We start from the raw sequence: 16,428 nt of genomic DNA on the forward strand, positions 1-16,428 counted from the left end.
CGTACTTTGTGTGTGTGCGTATGTGCGTGCGTGCGTGCATGCGTGCGTACGTGCGCACTTGTTTGTGCGCGCAAATTTTAAGATTTCTAATCAGCAATGTCAGTTGGTTTCTGCTCTGGATTGATGTCGTTCCCGACCACGCCAACGACATCCCGAAAGTCGTCACCGTTGTCGTTAAGGGTGCGTAAAATTTAAAATGAGATCAATTCGAGCAATTTCAGAGCGGACAGAGCCAGAGATGCATATACACACATACGAAGAGAGGATGCTCCATGTATTCCGAAAAGGAAATCAAGGAGGGCGCCTTTGTTTGTCAGTTGAAAAGAAGTCGTTGGGGCGGTTCGGCTGCTCTGCCCTGCCAGTGGCCGCAGCCCCCGTCGTAGCTCTCGCTGTCGTTGCCTCTGGTGCTGCCGCTCTCGGCGCGTCCTAAAAGACGACATTCTGTTCTAGCGTTCGCGTTCACGCAACTCGATGGCTCGATTCGATGATCGGTATCTTTCTTCGATTCTGTGAGGTAATAAAATTTTACGTCTTTCAGACTTTTTTCTTCGCCATCATCATCATCAACAACAACAACAGAAGCACGGATAGCAGAAAGCGCTGTAGTTGAACGCTTCGCCGATTTGTGGCCTCTCTCTCTCGCTGCATCGCTGAGCGAGAAGGGGGGGGGGGGGTGCAGAAGTACGATGTGGGGCATCATGGACGACGCGGACACAAACTGACGAGAGAAGGGCCGCCGCTCGCTGGTAATATGTAAGTCAAGGCAAGCTACTCGAGAAGACAAAGAAGAAGATGCCGAGAAGTGCAGAAGTGGGTGCCAGCCTTGCCAGCGGTTCGAGAATGTCTCAGTTGTATTTGATATTACTGTTTTTGTTAGAGTTGCTGTTTGTATTATAGCTGCCGATGCTGATTTTGTTATTGTCATAGACATTCGTCCTAACTCCTTCTTCAAACGTTCCTCGAACACGCTGAACACTTTGCTCAAATCTGCGTCCTCTAGCAACGTACGACATGCGCTGCCTTATGGTATTGCTTGTGTGTATCATCCGGTAGGGCAAAAAGGACCTAGTACTACTAACCAACAAGTGAGCAAATGCGTCGTTCGACACCAAAGCTCGACAAGGCTCCTTATGCGCAAACTAAAGTCGCCTAATCGTCGGAGTATAGACCGTCGACATTAAGGCCACCTTGCGTTTCTCGGGTCGCTAGCACCTCGGCGTAAAATGGTATCGTTTCTAGCACGCGACGATCGGCCTGGTTCCGCTGAGGTTCTGCTTGCCTATATCAACGTGTGGCTGCTTTTCATAGAGCTAGACTTCGGTAGCGCTGTCGCCAACGCCTCTGAAGTGTCATCACTCAGTCGTAACTGGCATAACAAGATTCTCGTTGCCATTTTGGTCGACAGTTGCTGCTTCTGGCCCTGTCTGGCTTTGAACTGGTTTGAGAATATTTTTTTTTTGCCTTTTTCTTCAGTGGATCCAAACATCAATCACCTGTGATCAATCCAGTAGCACCAGTAACGATACCGACGACGATCGCACAGCCACTGAATAAGACAACACCAGCAGCAGCAGCAGCACCAGCAGCAGCACCAGCAGCAGCACCAGCAGCAGCAGCAGCAGCAGCAGTAGGTAAAAACAACAAAAAAAATTGAATATGAAACATAATCGATATGGAACACAACAGAGACAGTAACACTACTGGGCATCCATCGAACGCCGTCAAGAATGCCGAAACGCATCGAGAAAGGTGACTGCACTCCCTGTTCGTTGTACATCGATGTGACGCGCGCAACGGTTCGGCGAAGCGATCGACCACTACTGATATTACTGCAACGAAACACGACAAATAAAGTTAGATGTATGGTCGATACCACCAGCGACAAGTAGAGAGCGCAGTTAAGCTGTCAATACATCTGGCCATCGTCACCAGCAGCAGCAGCAGCAGAAGGGCTACGATCACCATGGCAGACCATATCATCCCAGATGGAGACAAATCATATGATGGGTAACTTCTTGCGAGGAGCAGAATAAATGCGTTTGTCAATATTGCTATTATTTAGAATACGGCAATCATAACTTCTCTGAGGTAACTACGCTTAAACTTGAAAGTTAGTATACCATAATCAGTTTCAAGTATCGAACATAGTGATCAGAAAACAATGTCACCTTCGAACATCGTTGTCGCAGAGCGCGCAATACAGAGATACTTATGTTCACTGGTAATTTTTGCTGCTTAACTTGTCACGCTGTTATCGAGCAGACGACAAACAGCGGTACTGCAACGGTGACCAACGGACGACCGGTCATGTTTGCCCTACAGAGCAGGCACTGCAGCGTTCGCACGCTGATGGTCTAGAAACTTAAAAGATGAACTACAAACTGAGCAGAATTATGGTTACATTTATGATAATGTAAAATAACATGCGGCCAGAGTGTTACGCTGTTGTCTTATTACTATGTTATAACATGTTCTATATTTGTTCGCTGATATCTTTGCGCCTGTTAGTAAGAGCCCTACGACAGTTGTAACCATAGCGACATAGCAATGCGAACAGCGAGGACCCAGTATGCTATGGTCCTAAAACTGATGTGTTGAAAAGCAAAGAGATACGAGGAGAAAAGGAAATTCAAGCCTAAACTTTGACTTAGATTGTAGCACCCGTATAATAGCCATAGTTGAAACGCACTCTAACCGACAACAGTTCGACAGTGCTCTGACTCCTAAAGAATAAAAGCGGGCTTATATCTCTATTCGTCTCAACTTCTCAGCCAAGTTCATGGGATACGTTCGGTCCGTGTTCGATTAGCGATTGTTGACTATATATTTTTCAACAGCGAGAGCAACAGCGCCACAGGCGGTAACAGTTGTACCGTCGGCAATATTTGACTGTAGTAGCAGATGCTATACTCTTACGATGACGCCGTTTTTGTGTGCGCGACTGACACGCACCTGCCGTGCATAAAGCTTGCATCGTCCTAACAGGACGGATGCGTGCGTCCAGGTCTCTGTCCGTGTATTCGTGAGTGCTGGGTATCTACAGTGGAGAACACGCGCTCGACGAGCTAGGACACCATCGACGGCTCTGAAGGATTGTACCTATATCGCTGTCAACAGTGTCAAATTTTCGGCTATTATAAATTTTGCCGCGACGAAGATAACTACAAGCGTCGGTAATCGAGTTGATCACAAGATGGCAGCAGCAACGGGAGCATCACTGTATATGAGCGCTTCAGCGGTGGCGGCCCAAACCCTAAAGTTACTGGTCAATGGCCAGTGGCTGGTACTCGTGCGACGATAATGGCAGTGCCGTCGGCGTTGAAGGAAAGATTTTGAAAGTTCGTCGACGTTTCAGTGGAGCTGCTGTCGCTGGCTCTGTCAGTCGTTCAGCTAGGTGTTTCTTGCAAGTTACTACCTCCTATATGTTGTTTACACATATATCTAGTTATAATATTAGACTGCCATACCGCCGTTGGCCACTATATGACCACTGGCTTCTGTCACAACATATTGTTCAGTAGCGAAATTTTTTCGCTAAATAGCTTTTTGTTGCTCTGCGGCTAGTGACAACATTACATAGGATCTACAATTACCCCCAGCAGTGGCCATTTCACTACGGCAAAGGGCGAGCCACAACAATCGTTCGTCCTCCGACATGTCCCCCTCGTCGGACACGTTTGATCGTAATCACTGGCCACTGGTTGGTTTCTATAGGCCTTTACCTTCAGACCGCATCTCCAGTGTTTTCCATTGCACGTCGCCGTCTTCTACAGTTTCTTCAGCGCGTCACGGTAGAATAGTCGACAAGGATGAGATTGTAATTGTCGCTTGTGTGGAACAGCTTGTAGAATAATTCTAGCTCATTCGCAACCCTACGGCGTCGAATCGTTGGCCGAAGCGCGACCATCATCAGCTGCTGCTACTATCACCGCTGGTGGCGCTTGCAATTTAAATCGTCCGTATTTGTTGTTTTTGATCGATGTCGTTGTCGCCATAGTTTTTGTCGTTTTCTGCGTATCGGTCTTGCCTTCGATGCGCTGCTGATTTTGCTGTTGTTACGGCCGGTCGTAATGATCGCTTGCTTACTCGCCCGCTGGTCGTCGTAGGACAAACTCTTTCCGTAAGCTTTCATCGATATCATCGGTCGTGATGTGCTTTGTGTGCATTTCGATGTCTGTGTGATTTTTCTTATCCGTCCGACTGTCTATCTTGTACATTGCCGTCTATCGATCGTTTCAATCCCCCTGCTTTGAGCGCGCAATTTTCGCACCAGCGCCGCAGATGCAGGCGCCGTTATAGCTGCAGTTGTTATCGCCGTCGCCGTCGCCGTCGCCGTCGCCGCCACCGATGCGATCGTTCTTCGTTTTCGTCTGTTGTTCTGGCCACCTATAATACCACATACACATACATACAAACACTCGTTGCCTTGGAAATGGTCGTGTCGCCTGAGCGCAACATTGCTGCTACTGCACGATGTTATCGTAGCTACCGCGGCGACAATAATAACAACGTCGTGCAGCAACAGATTGCGGGCTAGCAATATAGTACTAGCACTGGAGTACCATGGAACACAGACGATGTGCTATCGATGTCGCTCGATGCAATAATCGCGGCAGAAGCAGCAGTGGCTGCGGCGGCGTCAGCGATGGTGACCGCTACGCTGCCTCAACGGACGAGCGATCGACACTCGACGGACGGACATCACACCGACGCTGGTAAACTAACTGGCGGCAGCAGCCAACAGCTCCCTTACAGCCGCCGTTGGGTCCCTCCGTGAGTGTCGGGCGCTACGCCGGGCGCTATTACGGCTGCAACGGCGGCAGCAGAATCAGCGGCAACAGGCGCCGCGGCAGCTGGAGCACTAGTGCTGCTGCTGGTACCAGCCACCATGTCAATAGTGTTGCTCCTGTTTCTGTCGTTGCCGCGGCGGTTGCTGCCGCAGCCGCGCGTAACCGGCGGGCCGGACCGTCGAGCTAGTGGCGTCGGCCAATGACAGCGCCAGCGACGGCGGTGGGCGGCGTCACGGAGCGCCCCTCTCCCCCTCGCCCGGGCACCCGTGCGAAGAGTGGCACCAGTACCGACAAGCGATCCCTCAGACGCCGCAGGGCCCCTGTTAGGCTCCCACGGTCCCCACGGTACGACGGCAGGGCAGCCAGCCGCCCAGAGACACCACAGACCGTGGCCAGAGACACCACGCGAAGACGGCGACATTAGCAACACCAGCACTGCTGCTAGGTCTACAGTTGCCACTATTTCTGCTATGACTGTTGCTAATAGTAGGAGATGAAAAAACCTGTTTTCTATAGTCCGTCGTCTACAAGCGCTGAATCCATGTCGTGTCGTAGTCCGCCAGTTATTCAGTCTATCTGTCAGCAACTGGCCGTTAGCCAGTTAGTTAGTGAATATAGCGAAGTGTAGAAGCATGGCAGAACGTGGTGGACCGAGCATTACTTACAACAGGAATAGGTATTGCCGAAGATTTGCTGTGAGGGAAAACAGGCAGAGTTAATCTCGCTAAAAAGAAACCATTGTCAGTTTGAATTAATGGACCAATCAAACCTGATTGCCCCTGTGCTTCTGCGGGCAATGTTAGAAAAATTGCTTTCGTCGTTGATTGACTAAGTTGTAGACTGTGACTGGTGCTGAACATTTTAGATGCAGGTAGGCGGATAACCCGGGATCCAGTGGGAGCCCAAATCTTCGGTGAAGCGTACAAACAACCATTTGCAGTTAGAACCATTCCCTCCTGTTGTGAAGAAGGCGAACAGCTACAGTATATATCTAGTTAACAAGTAGACGAACTCTACTATATAGTCCATGCAGTACTTAAGGACGCCGTGCTCCCAGTGTGTGTGACGTGCCGCTACGGTTTGTGCAAGGATAGCCGATCTGGCCGACAGCCTCCAGGCCGTATACCGTCGTACTTCATTGCTCAATAGAACAGGTTGACCTGAAGTGGAGCGAGGGCTCGAGGGAATCCCTTACTTGAGGGACTCCACGACAGAGCGGTGAGGCTAAGAAACTCTGCGTTGAAGAGAATGTGCGAGCCATTAATGCTGCCCCCAGCGCTAGCGGCGGCGCGAAGCGCGCTCATGCTTCAGGATGTCATCGCACGTGAGTGTGAGAGTTGTTACTCGCTTTACTATTAATTAATTAATTAATTAATAAAGTCATATAGTTATCGAAAGTGAGGAATCGTTTACCTGACATTATCAGTTGGTATTGTCTCTGTTGCTGCTGTTCCATGTCTTGACAGACAGCGCCGGGCGATTTACTGAGTGGATTGTCTCGTATGCATGCTGTGTACGTACGAGATGCAATCAATAAATAAGGGCATACAGAATTATTTTCTGACGTAAAGAATAAGGCAATTACGTGATTTCCGAAACTGAAGAAAGCTAATTTTTACGTGTACTTCTGAGCTTATGAAATTAGCTAAAAGGAAGCGCTTCTCTAAAGTAGCTCTTAACATATTATAGTTTGGGACGGACGAACTCCGGGATAGGCTGGTATCAGATACATAATAAAGAGTCTATACCATTCTTCGCCAGAGTCTATAATATATTCTTGAAGAATGAATTATTTGGTTATCAGTCAAGGTCATCCGGCCGTACTATGAATTAAAGTTGTCAAGATAATATCGTGTCGGCACGACAGCAGTCGGTTCTCTAATTATCCCGTCACAGTTACGGACAAATCTTCAACTCGACTATGCCGGCTGGTTTTAGTCGCTCTTTTAGTGACATAAGGCAGCGCCTCAGAGACCGACTCTTAGGATGTGTCTGATTTGCGTAGCCAGCTGATAACTGACGAGAATCGCAACAAAACCGGCCGATAGAAAAACGTTTTCTTCTGCGTAGTGGCCTAGATCAAACCTGGATAAACACCTAAGACCTAACTAGGCGATATCCGTTCTCGCAAACAGTGTAATTAAGTTGAAAGCAGGAGCGGTGCCTTCCACGGATTTTGGAGTTCGGAATCATGACCCGAACCGGCCGATGATGACGTGGTACCTGTCCAGACGTCAGACACACAGCGATACGCTATAAACCGACCGAATCGTAGATTATCTCACTCGAGCTGACCTGACGAACCAAATGGTCCCACATAATGTACACTAGTTGTTCGTGACTGGAGGTGGCTACGAAGGAATGACGGTACGCATGATGACTTCATTAATGAGCATGATATATACTGTCACTAGTACAATGACAGACTACCTCGCATTTTTGAAAGCGTTATCACAGAAGAATATCCCACTTTGTCCTCTAGCTACGTATGGGAAAGAAAAAATGAAAACCTCCTAGACATATTAGCGTTATAACTTCAACAGTGACGACTTGTCGTCACTATGAATTGCGTGGGGTTTGTACATAAAAACATATGACATTGCCAAAACTACTCCGGGGGGGGGGGGGGGGGAAGGCTCACAACGAAGTAAGGGGGTAACTTTTATCTCCTGCTTGTTACGACAGGTAGCTTGCGCATCGTGAAGTGACTGTCATGTGTACACGCAGAAGCCGTCCTCAATCTGAAGCGCCATTAAGAAATTCGTTACTCACTCGCTGAATAGAGAAGTCCCGTGTGGTTGCGCTCGCTTGCCAGTTTGGCCCTATCCTTGCTTGTCTACGTAGCTGTTTGTGTTGTTCTGTCCCTCCCTCTAGCTAGCAAATAGTGTCGATAGAAATGTCTGCTGGTATTCGTCCGATGTGTTTTGGCCAGCTAAAACGCATCTCATCGATGCGTGGAGACGCGTCTGTTTCAGCGGCCCCGCTCGGTTCGCCTTAGCGCCAGTCACGATATCGAAAAGCCACCCAGCGAGGCGCATTGCGTGTGGTCGATCGAATGAAGCAAACGCCAACTTAGCCAGCGACGCCGGCCGCGGAAATGGCATCAGCACCAGACTTAGCAAATGCAGGCAGGTCGAACGATCACTGCAAGTGCCGATACCTATGAACTGTCAAACCAAACGATCTGCCTGCCGACGTTCCCCAGTCGTCTTCGCCCGTCTTTCTCTACCAGTTTGTAACTGTGGCGTATCGCGCGCTATGTCTGTCTACTAGACGCCGATGCCGGCGGATGGATCTCTGTTGCATATTATGCTTGCATCAAACGAAAGAGAAAGCGAATACAGGAAACGGCATTTGGAAAGTGGAACGTACTACTACTATCATGATAAAGCGGCCGCTGCGGCGCTGGCAACATGGTGACCAGTTATAATAACATTGATCAGCTCCGCCATCAACACCGAAAAGGGCTAACAACACCTTCTCTAGTAAATTGCTTATCAATACTTACGGCCGGCCGGCCGGCCGGCCAGCCAGCTTGACTCCTCTTTATTTGCCATATCCTCTGGTCAGCGTCGGCGATCAGGTAATATATAGCAGTGAAGAATGACGAATGATTTACTTCATTCTTTCCGACGTTCCCTCGCCGCAGAACCTGAAGCTGATTGGGGTGTTCGTTCGACTTCGTATTTCGTACACCCAATAATACGTTACTTTGCTAAATGCCATTTGCGCAGTACATTATGTAACAATCAATCAGAATGTTCGCAAACCGAAGTACACAATCTGTCTTCCACGACACGAACTTTACAATCCGAGATTTTTCCATTAAATGATTTCCAATCAAAACTAGTAGTAAGTAAAGCTAGGTAGTGCACGGGCTAACTAGTTCGCGGACAAAAGAAATGCCTGTTCAAACACAACGTTTAGCGTTACCCTTGTTATCGGTATAATTGTACGTCAGATCGCCAGTCTGAACGTATATGTACACGTCTGAGAGTGCAGTGACAGGTCGTGTAGGAATTCTGCGTGTACACGCTACGGCAACTGGTGTCGCAGGGAAGCAGACAGAGATCGACAGAGAGAGACGTTCATTACGTCGCTCGATATATTGTCGCAACTTTCACATAGGCGACAATTGTATCGGCTGAGGCGTGAGCTCAGTAGTATTGATAGCATTAGAGATTTCGTCTGTTGCTGCGAAAAATGTTTGAAGTTCAAGAAATAGGGAGAAGTCTAGTTAAACAGATAGTGTGGTCTGAACAATCGACAGGGCGCCCGTGAAGTTTCGCCGTATAGAACGGCTGGCCACACGAGCACCGGAGCGTCAAAGCGGTTGTCGCGATTAGACGCGTATTGTTATCTGTATCGCTACCACGTGTCGGACGAGAGATTATTTCTACACAAACAGTGCTGCTGTTGAATTTATTTGTCAAGTTAAAAGTGAAATGTAGAATTAAAATTTTTCAATTTAATGATAAATTAATTGTCAATACTAAGTTTAATCAGCTTCATTCAAGGACCTATACTCGTTTATAGTGATTTTCGTCATGACTCTAACAAGAGGAGGTGACAGCAAAAGTACAGAAGCGAAGTTTGAGCCGTTGCATCATATATCTATCTCTTTTGACCAATGACTTCAACAGTTACTGCACTTGAAGTTGCTAGCTCGGAGGCAATTTTATGCATTGAGGCTTCTCCCATTTATCATTACCGTTAACCGCCAAAAACTTGGAAAAGCTTACATTTCTTCTAACTATTCACATATGAGAGGTTATCAGAAGGATCAAGGGTATAATTATGTTATATCATTGAAGATATATATTTGAATCAGTGATGATTTAATTTTACTCAACCTTCAGTAAAGTGATGATGACGACGACACATCATTATTCAGTTTACTGTATTCGATCACGTCAATTACGTTACAACTGCGGCCGATATCGGTTATATCAGATTGAACGTGGTGGAAGATGAGCTGATCCGTTTCTGAACACAAACTACTTAAGGTGCGATACCCCACATTCTTACACATGAGTCGTTTTCGGCGTCGTCGCGGTGACGGCCGCACTACGAAGATTGATACTCAGAAAACGCTAATCTGAAATTTGGCTCGATCCTTGACCGTAATGAGACTAAGAATAAAGGGGATGGTGACCAAACCTGCTTGACTACGATAAAGCTGACTATCAATATTGTATGAAATTATCCTGCACGTATTATCTCGCTAAAGATCTATTATAATAGAGCACACAGAGGAGTATTGCAGAGTAGTAATAATTGCAGTGGAAAGCAGCGGCATCTGCGATAGGCACAGTTGTTTCATTAGTGAGCGATAATCGTCCGTTTCTTGTTTTCGTCTCCCTTTCGAGGTGAATCAAGGCCGTTTGCTTAGATGCTTCGATACGTTCTGTTTGTGAGCCATTACATAGTGTAGCGGGGGGGACGGGGGACGGTCGAAAACAAGTGACATGATCGCTATCTATTAAATAACCACCCTGAACGTGAGCCGGGGAAAATGAAATGCCGAACACCGTCAGATATGGGCCCGCAGTTGAAGATGCACACATTGATTTGGTCAGATTAACATTGCCTTTCGATAGATTCGACAGCCATTTGGTACAATCGATGTGTCGGTAGTAAACTATCTCTTTTGGCGTTGTTATTGTTATTTTTTCCTTCGATCATCTCGGCAACAAGCAGATTCCATAGAACAGGGAACTTTAGGCATCGTCGCTCATTGAGGCTTTTCACTCTCCTTTGCTCTGCTCCACCGGCGTCATAAGGTAACAGTTGCAACAGGATAACACGGGGTACATGCGGCATCAGTCGAGTCGGACCATTCACGGCTAAAAATTGGCAATAGGAGAAAATCTTACGAGCGGTGGTTGTACGCTATGCGCTCCGTCGACGAGCGACGCTGCATATCGTTTCGAAATACAATCTGGCGATTATGAATTATGTTCAGTACAAGTCGAAGGAAACGACCAGCGACAGCAGTGGCGGCCGTCGCCGTTATCACCGGCCGATCTTATCTGTCCGCTTGATGAAGTCCAGTTAATTATAATGGACGGAAGAAGAATCCGTGCATTGTATTTCTGTGACAACGACGGCTTCGTTCGTTTTTCTGCGGCCTTAGCCATATTCTCTGTCGCGTTGCTCGTTCTCTTTGGCTTCAAAAACCGATATCAATGAATATAACATGTGCCTATCGTAGCACTATTCGCGCGTACCCAATTAACGCGGCGTACAAATGTGTCGCACACTGCCGTCGAGAAGAAACACATTGCCCTTGTGGCTTGAGTGCATCGTATCGTATCGATCTCTAACAATGTACACATATACGACAAATTTTTTCCTATGTATCAATTTAGCCTTTATTTATTTCACTACAGATAAATGAACGCTACTGAGTGTGCAGAATTCGAACGGCAACGAACAAACGTCGCACATATATTCTATCCTTTTTGTTGAGGTCCTAACTATATCGGAATAAGTAAAAACAAAGAGGAACAACAAGTGAAAGCCTATTACCGTTAGTATTATTGTACAAACAAACAGGGCAGATTGATAGAGAATGCTGACTGTAGCTCATTGCCTTATAAATAAGAAGTTGCACAAGATATGACTTTTGTTTACAATAAGGCGTAATTGTTTATCATCCGTGTCAGAGAGCAAAATCTGCCTGCCATCATTTTGTACTCAATAGCGACTATTCTGAACGTTCTAAATCCACATCGATGTAACCTATAGATGAACCCTTCGAACTTACCGTACTGTTCCTTCTAGCATTCGTCCCCAGTAAGGCTTCATTATAGCCAGCTCCGACTAACTATGTTGTTTATGGCAGAAACCATTTGCATGTATCGTGCCCGTGCGCGACGCTGACCTACCTATACAGCGTTAGCTGGTTTTGTTCACCGCCCAATTTTTTAGAAATTTGATTTTTTAGTTTATCTTAGCCTTGTTCTTTACTTGGGACAACTTTTTCATCAGCGTCGTCGTCATCTAATATAATATCCGCCGGCGTTTTCCCCGCTGCCTCCCCGTTGAAAAAAACAACGAATCATAGCTACGTACCAAGGAAAACACCTACCAGCGAAACATTGTAATAGACATATAAGATAAGAGAGATTTAGTGACAATTGAGCTAACGTATGGAGATCTGTCGCTAGTTACCTGGTGCAGCTCCGACTGTTTGAGTGTGTGTTTGTGTCGTTAAGAACTATACCGACGACGACCGCTGCTGTTGCTTAAATGTGTTGGCGTGCGCATTAGCGTGTGTAAGGAAAATGTTGTTTTGCATTTTGCTTCTGCGCGCCGTCACCAGGCTCATCTACCGTACCTGTTTATCCAACAACTGCAATTGCTGTTGTTGATGCCCGTTATTGTTGCTACCGCTGTTGTTGTTGTTATTGTCACTGTTGTAGCGGTCGCTGCTGTTCGCGTCGTCGTCATCGGCGGCGACGTAATTTTTCCTCGTTTTCTCTAAAAATTTTTCATTCATCAGACGCTCGTCTATGCCTATTTCTGTCCTTGTTTCGCTTCATTTCTATCTTGCAGACGCAATCTTAATCCTTCCATTTCTCTCTTTGTTAATTACGGGTGTTGCCAGCTGGACAGCCTTTACTAAGAGCGGTAATTCAGAGAGGTGCTGTTAGCAACGGATGGTCAAGCGGCACTGGCGAGCAACGGGCGCTAAGTGAGTGCCATAGTAGCAGCTAGTTTTAGGGAGGGTCACTATCAAAAGGGTCATCGGATATACACGTTATGAATAGACACTCAGCATCAACAATCCTATTGTGCCTTTGTTGATTTGCTGTTTACGGACTTTTTACTCGTTTTATAACTGGCTTCCCTTTTTCTGAGTAAAGCGGACAAGCGGAGCAAGTGGACAGGTAGGCTGGCAGGCGAAAAGACGTTCAGTTTCGCGTTCCACGTTCACCTCGTCGTCGCGACCGCTACTGATGCTTCCACGCGTTCCGCGTACATCTACAAACTATTTAGTAGCGATAAGCCCAAACTTGCACTGACTGACTGACTGACTGACTGACTGATGCACTGTTGTTGTTGTTGATGGCCTCTGCGTATGTCGTCGGACGACAAAAGCAATAATGAAGTGTTGGTGATAATCTTTCGTTTTGTCTTGAGAATAGAAGAAAGATGAAAATGAACAAGACGAGGACTTGTAATGTCGCTGCCCTTGCCTATGGCGATTCCGCTGGTGTCGTTGATGTTCGTACCGGCACTGCAGCCGCTGCAGACATCAAAAATGCGCCAAATTTCGGTCAAAAACGCTGCTGCTACCGTTGTTATTGTAGCCCCCTATGACTTTTGTCGCTTTTGTTGTCGTCGTCGTTGATGCTGCTGCAACGGTACTAATAGTGCTACTACGACTAAGTACAATGGTGTAATGAAGTAATTCGGTCCACTGCTCTAAGCATCGGTGCTATTCCATTCATTGGGCTCCATATTTCCGCCGGTAGCGGACAGGAGCGACAATATCAGTAACGAAGATGATAGCGGTGGCCGTCAGTGAGAAAGGTAGGCACTTGTTATTTTAAGGCATCGCCAACAGCTATCGACACAAAATAACGGACGGACAGATGGTGGCAGCGGCTGTGGCTTGCCCTCGCACAGTTTCCGCATTTGTCGTTGAGTTGTCACTCGACAGGCCGTAATAGTCCCACAACTACCAACGTTATTTGTGCTATTAGTACTAGAAGAGAGCGGCCGCCATAGCGACGAAAGTATGGCGGTCACGAACCAACCTAACGCGTGATCACCGTCGCAACTCGCGCGACTTTGGCAACAATCCGCCGCTGAAGAACGAGTTGCCCGACCGTTCGGTCAGTAACAGATAGCCTAGTGTGACGACGATGGGAATGAACAAAACAGAAACCTCACATGATCCTCAATAGGCATGGCCACGTCCTGGTATAACCGTGTTACTCATACAGACACGTATCTGTTTCGACTAGTGCGCTATATGGAGTATGTATGGCATCGACTGCCAAGTGTAAGCGGTATAGTGATGAGCGCAGCGTTCCGGAATCTGCTCGTCGCTTAGTGCTCATCACCGACGAAACGACTACCAAACGAAAAAAGGAAAGCTGTCCGGCCGCGTAAGCGGTCCCTAATTTTGGTGATTTTGTTGGTTACCTCCAGTTACAGACTGGCGGCAACGATAGCAGACCGACCACTATGTCGCAACTACCTCCATTTTAACACTGCCTTCCATTTCCCGTACAAATCAGCAGGCGCACGAGAGAAGTGTTGCATACAACGCACATTACGAATCTAGAACATTATACGCGCTAAACACGAGTGAACTTTCTACTAGTGACAAACGTAACGACGATAGCAACGAGAGATTGAAGATCGTAACGGCTGCAACTGGTTCAGCAGGCGTCTAAAGTGCAAAAGAATGGTTTGCTACGAGAGGCACTTTGCTGCCAAACGGCACCAAAGTGCCCTTCATCATTGAAAACGTCAGGACGGTCGCGGTGCTGATACATTATATGGTTGATGAGGATGATGATGCTGTGCATGGGGTGCTGTTGGTGATGAGACCCGTGTGGTAAGCCCATAAACGACGAAAGGGTGCGACCTCTACAAAACAGAAGTCGCATATGCTGTTCACTCAGAAATTAGACGGCACGTTACGCTGCACTTTCTGTACAAGTTTTACTCCTTTTCTGGTATCACTGAAACGTACAACGGTTTTACGTTCATCGCGAAACTGTCCAAAGGACACATGCTTTGTATTCAGTATTAATGAATCCTTCTTCTAGCGTCCTGTTAGCGGTGTCAGCTCGTCCACTAACGAAGTATAGTACGAACGAAACAGCGCAATGATAATTAGGCAGAGACGCTAATGTCAATTCAGACGGACGGTACTGCGTCATTCTGCAGCTATCTTGACGTCGGTGATCGAAATGGGTTAACCCAAATTTTTCTTTTTGGGCAATGCAATGACACTATCCTAAAGATCAACCTCCCCCATAGTGACCGGCCATAGGACTAGGGGTAAGGACAATCCCAGTAGCTAAGCCAAGTTTTTTGCTGTCTTTCATCTCGCAGCGTAATTAATCATTCCCACCCGTTACTTACTATACGAGCTATTTCAAGCTCTTGCGTTGTCCGAGGCCGTACATGCTGTTGCATGACGTCATATTAACGCGTGAATGCATGCATACATACGCAGTTGGAACGTTCGTCTCTGGTTATTGAATTTTCTTCTGTTTCTCCTTCTGCTTTTTGTTGCCATACTAGTTTATTATGGTACGCAATGCAGCGTTATCGGTATGGCCAGCGGTGACGCTAAGCAAACCAGCACTAGTAACATCGATGTTCTACGATTACTATTTTCACTGTTGCTCCTGCTTGCTTTACTTACCACATGGAATAAAATCGCTTTCAAGAACGTCCCAACGATGTTCGGGGGGTCTTCAGCGAGCGTAGCTCGGTCGGCGCATCGCGGAGCGGCCGCTGCAACTTCAGCTATCAACGGCCGTTCAGTGAGAACTGTTCGAGAACACCACCTATAGCATTTACATTGACCGAAATGTTGCCGTTGTTACATTCGGTGGCCTGCAGGCTCGCTATATATTGATGCTGTTTCGCCGAGCAACAGCCTCGGCGATCTGTCGGGGGCACCACGGTCTCTTGTCGTTGCTGTTGTTATTAGCGATGTGGTGCTCGGTATCAATTGGTTTAAGCCTCGTGTTCGCTGTTTGTGATGTTGATACTGCTGCTGATCCGGATGATGATGATGCCGAGGTTATTACGACGCGCTGTTAATAGTTCTCCGTATTTCGGTGGGTTTCGTCTCCGGTTCATTTTTGTCTTCGGTGTTATCGTCGTCGTCGTCGTAGATGTTGTCGTTGATGGTAGGAATCGTGGGTTATTCCTTGTCGTGCGACGCTTTCTTATTATAGATGTCTTTCTTCTTTTCTATTCCCCTTATTCTCTGACCCCTTCTCTCCTCGACGTTCGACTGGGTGTAGTCGATTGAAATAGCCGTTCTAGTGGAAGTAGGCCCTGGTAAGAGTCGTCATATTTGTTGTAGTCGTAATCGTAGGCAGTACAATGGCATACGCCACAGTACTACCACTGATTTCCCGACCGTTTGTACCCTGGTAGAAGAAATCGACTTGTTGGGTGTAAATCAAGAGGGATCACAACAATGGCCTGATACGACAGCAGCCCTACTACAACAATAGCATCCTTTTTTAGAAGAACAGCTACATTCTCGAATACGGTTGACTCTTTTTGTAACCCCCGCCTCCCCACGACGTCAGATCTATTTCGAAGGAAGAAGAGAAATACCGCACACAGAAGGAGTACTACGACAACAACAACAACAAATAAACAAACATATAAACAGATTAAGCCCTATTTGTATTTTAGCATCTAAAAGGCACTTTGATGTATAACCAACCTTTAGCTGTCCGGCAAAATCATCTGCATAATATTGGGAATCATATCATTACTATGTTATTAAATGGTCATGATCCTCTTCGACAGCTATGCATATACGTCATGGGAAGAACGTGAGTAGGTCCCATACCGCGTCACGTCAACTGAGACTATTACTTGTCCTTTGACACGGCATAGCGAACTACTTGACTATATCTGT

The 16,428-nt window shown here is 46.9% G+C and overlaps 1 protein-coding gene across 5 annotated transcripts in view; it reads left to right on the top strand.

Annotated features, from left to right (window-relative positions):
• The window catches only part of L (zinc finger protein Lobe), a 172,525-nt gene that overhangs the window by 102,851 nt on the left and 53,246 nt on the right, over positions 1–16,428 (top strand). Inside the window, exon 1 of one of the 5 annotated variants that reach the window (XM_086986901.1) lies at positions 5,108–6,114. The exons of the other annotated variants lie outside the window; for them this stretch is intronic. Coding sequence (XP_086843027.1) covers positions 6,039–6,114 — 76 coding nt within the window. The 5' untranslated portion in view covers positions 5,108–6,038. Of the gene's footprint in view, positions 1–5,107; positions 6,115–16,428 lie in introns of those variants that run through there. 5 annotated transcript variants of the gene reach the window in all.

This window comes from Varroa destructor, unplaced genomic scaffold (assembly GCF_002443255.2).
Source record: "Varroa destructor unplaced genomic scaffold, Vdes_3.0 BEIS01000004.1, whole genome shotgun sequence".
In the NCBI taxonomy this organism is placed as follows: Eukaryota; Metazoa; Arthropoda; class Arachnida; order Mesostigmata; family Varroidae; genus Varroa; species Varroa destructor.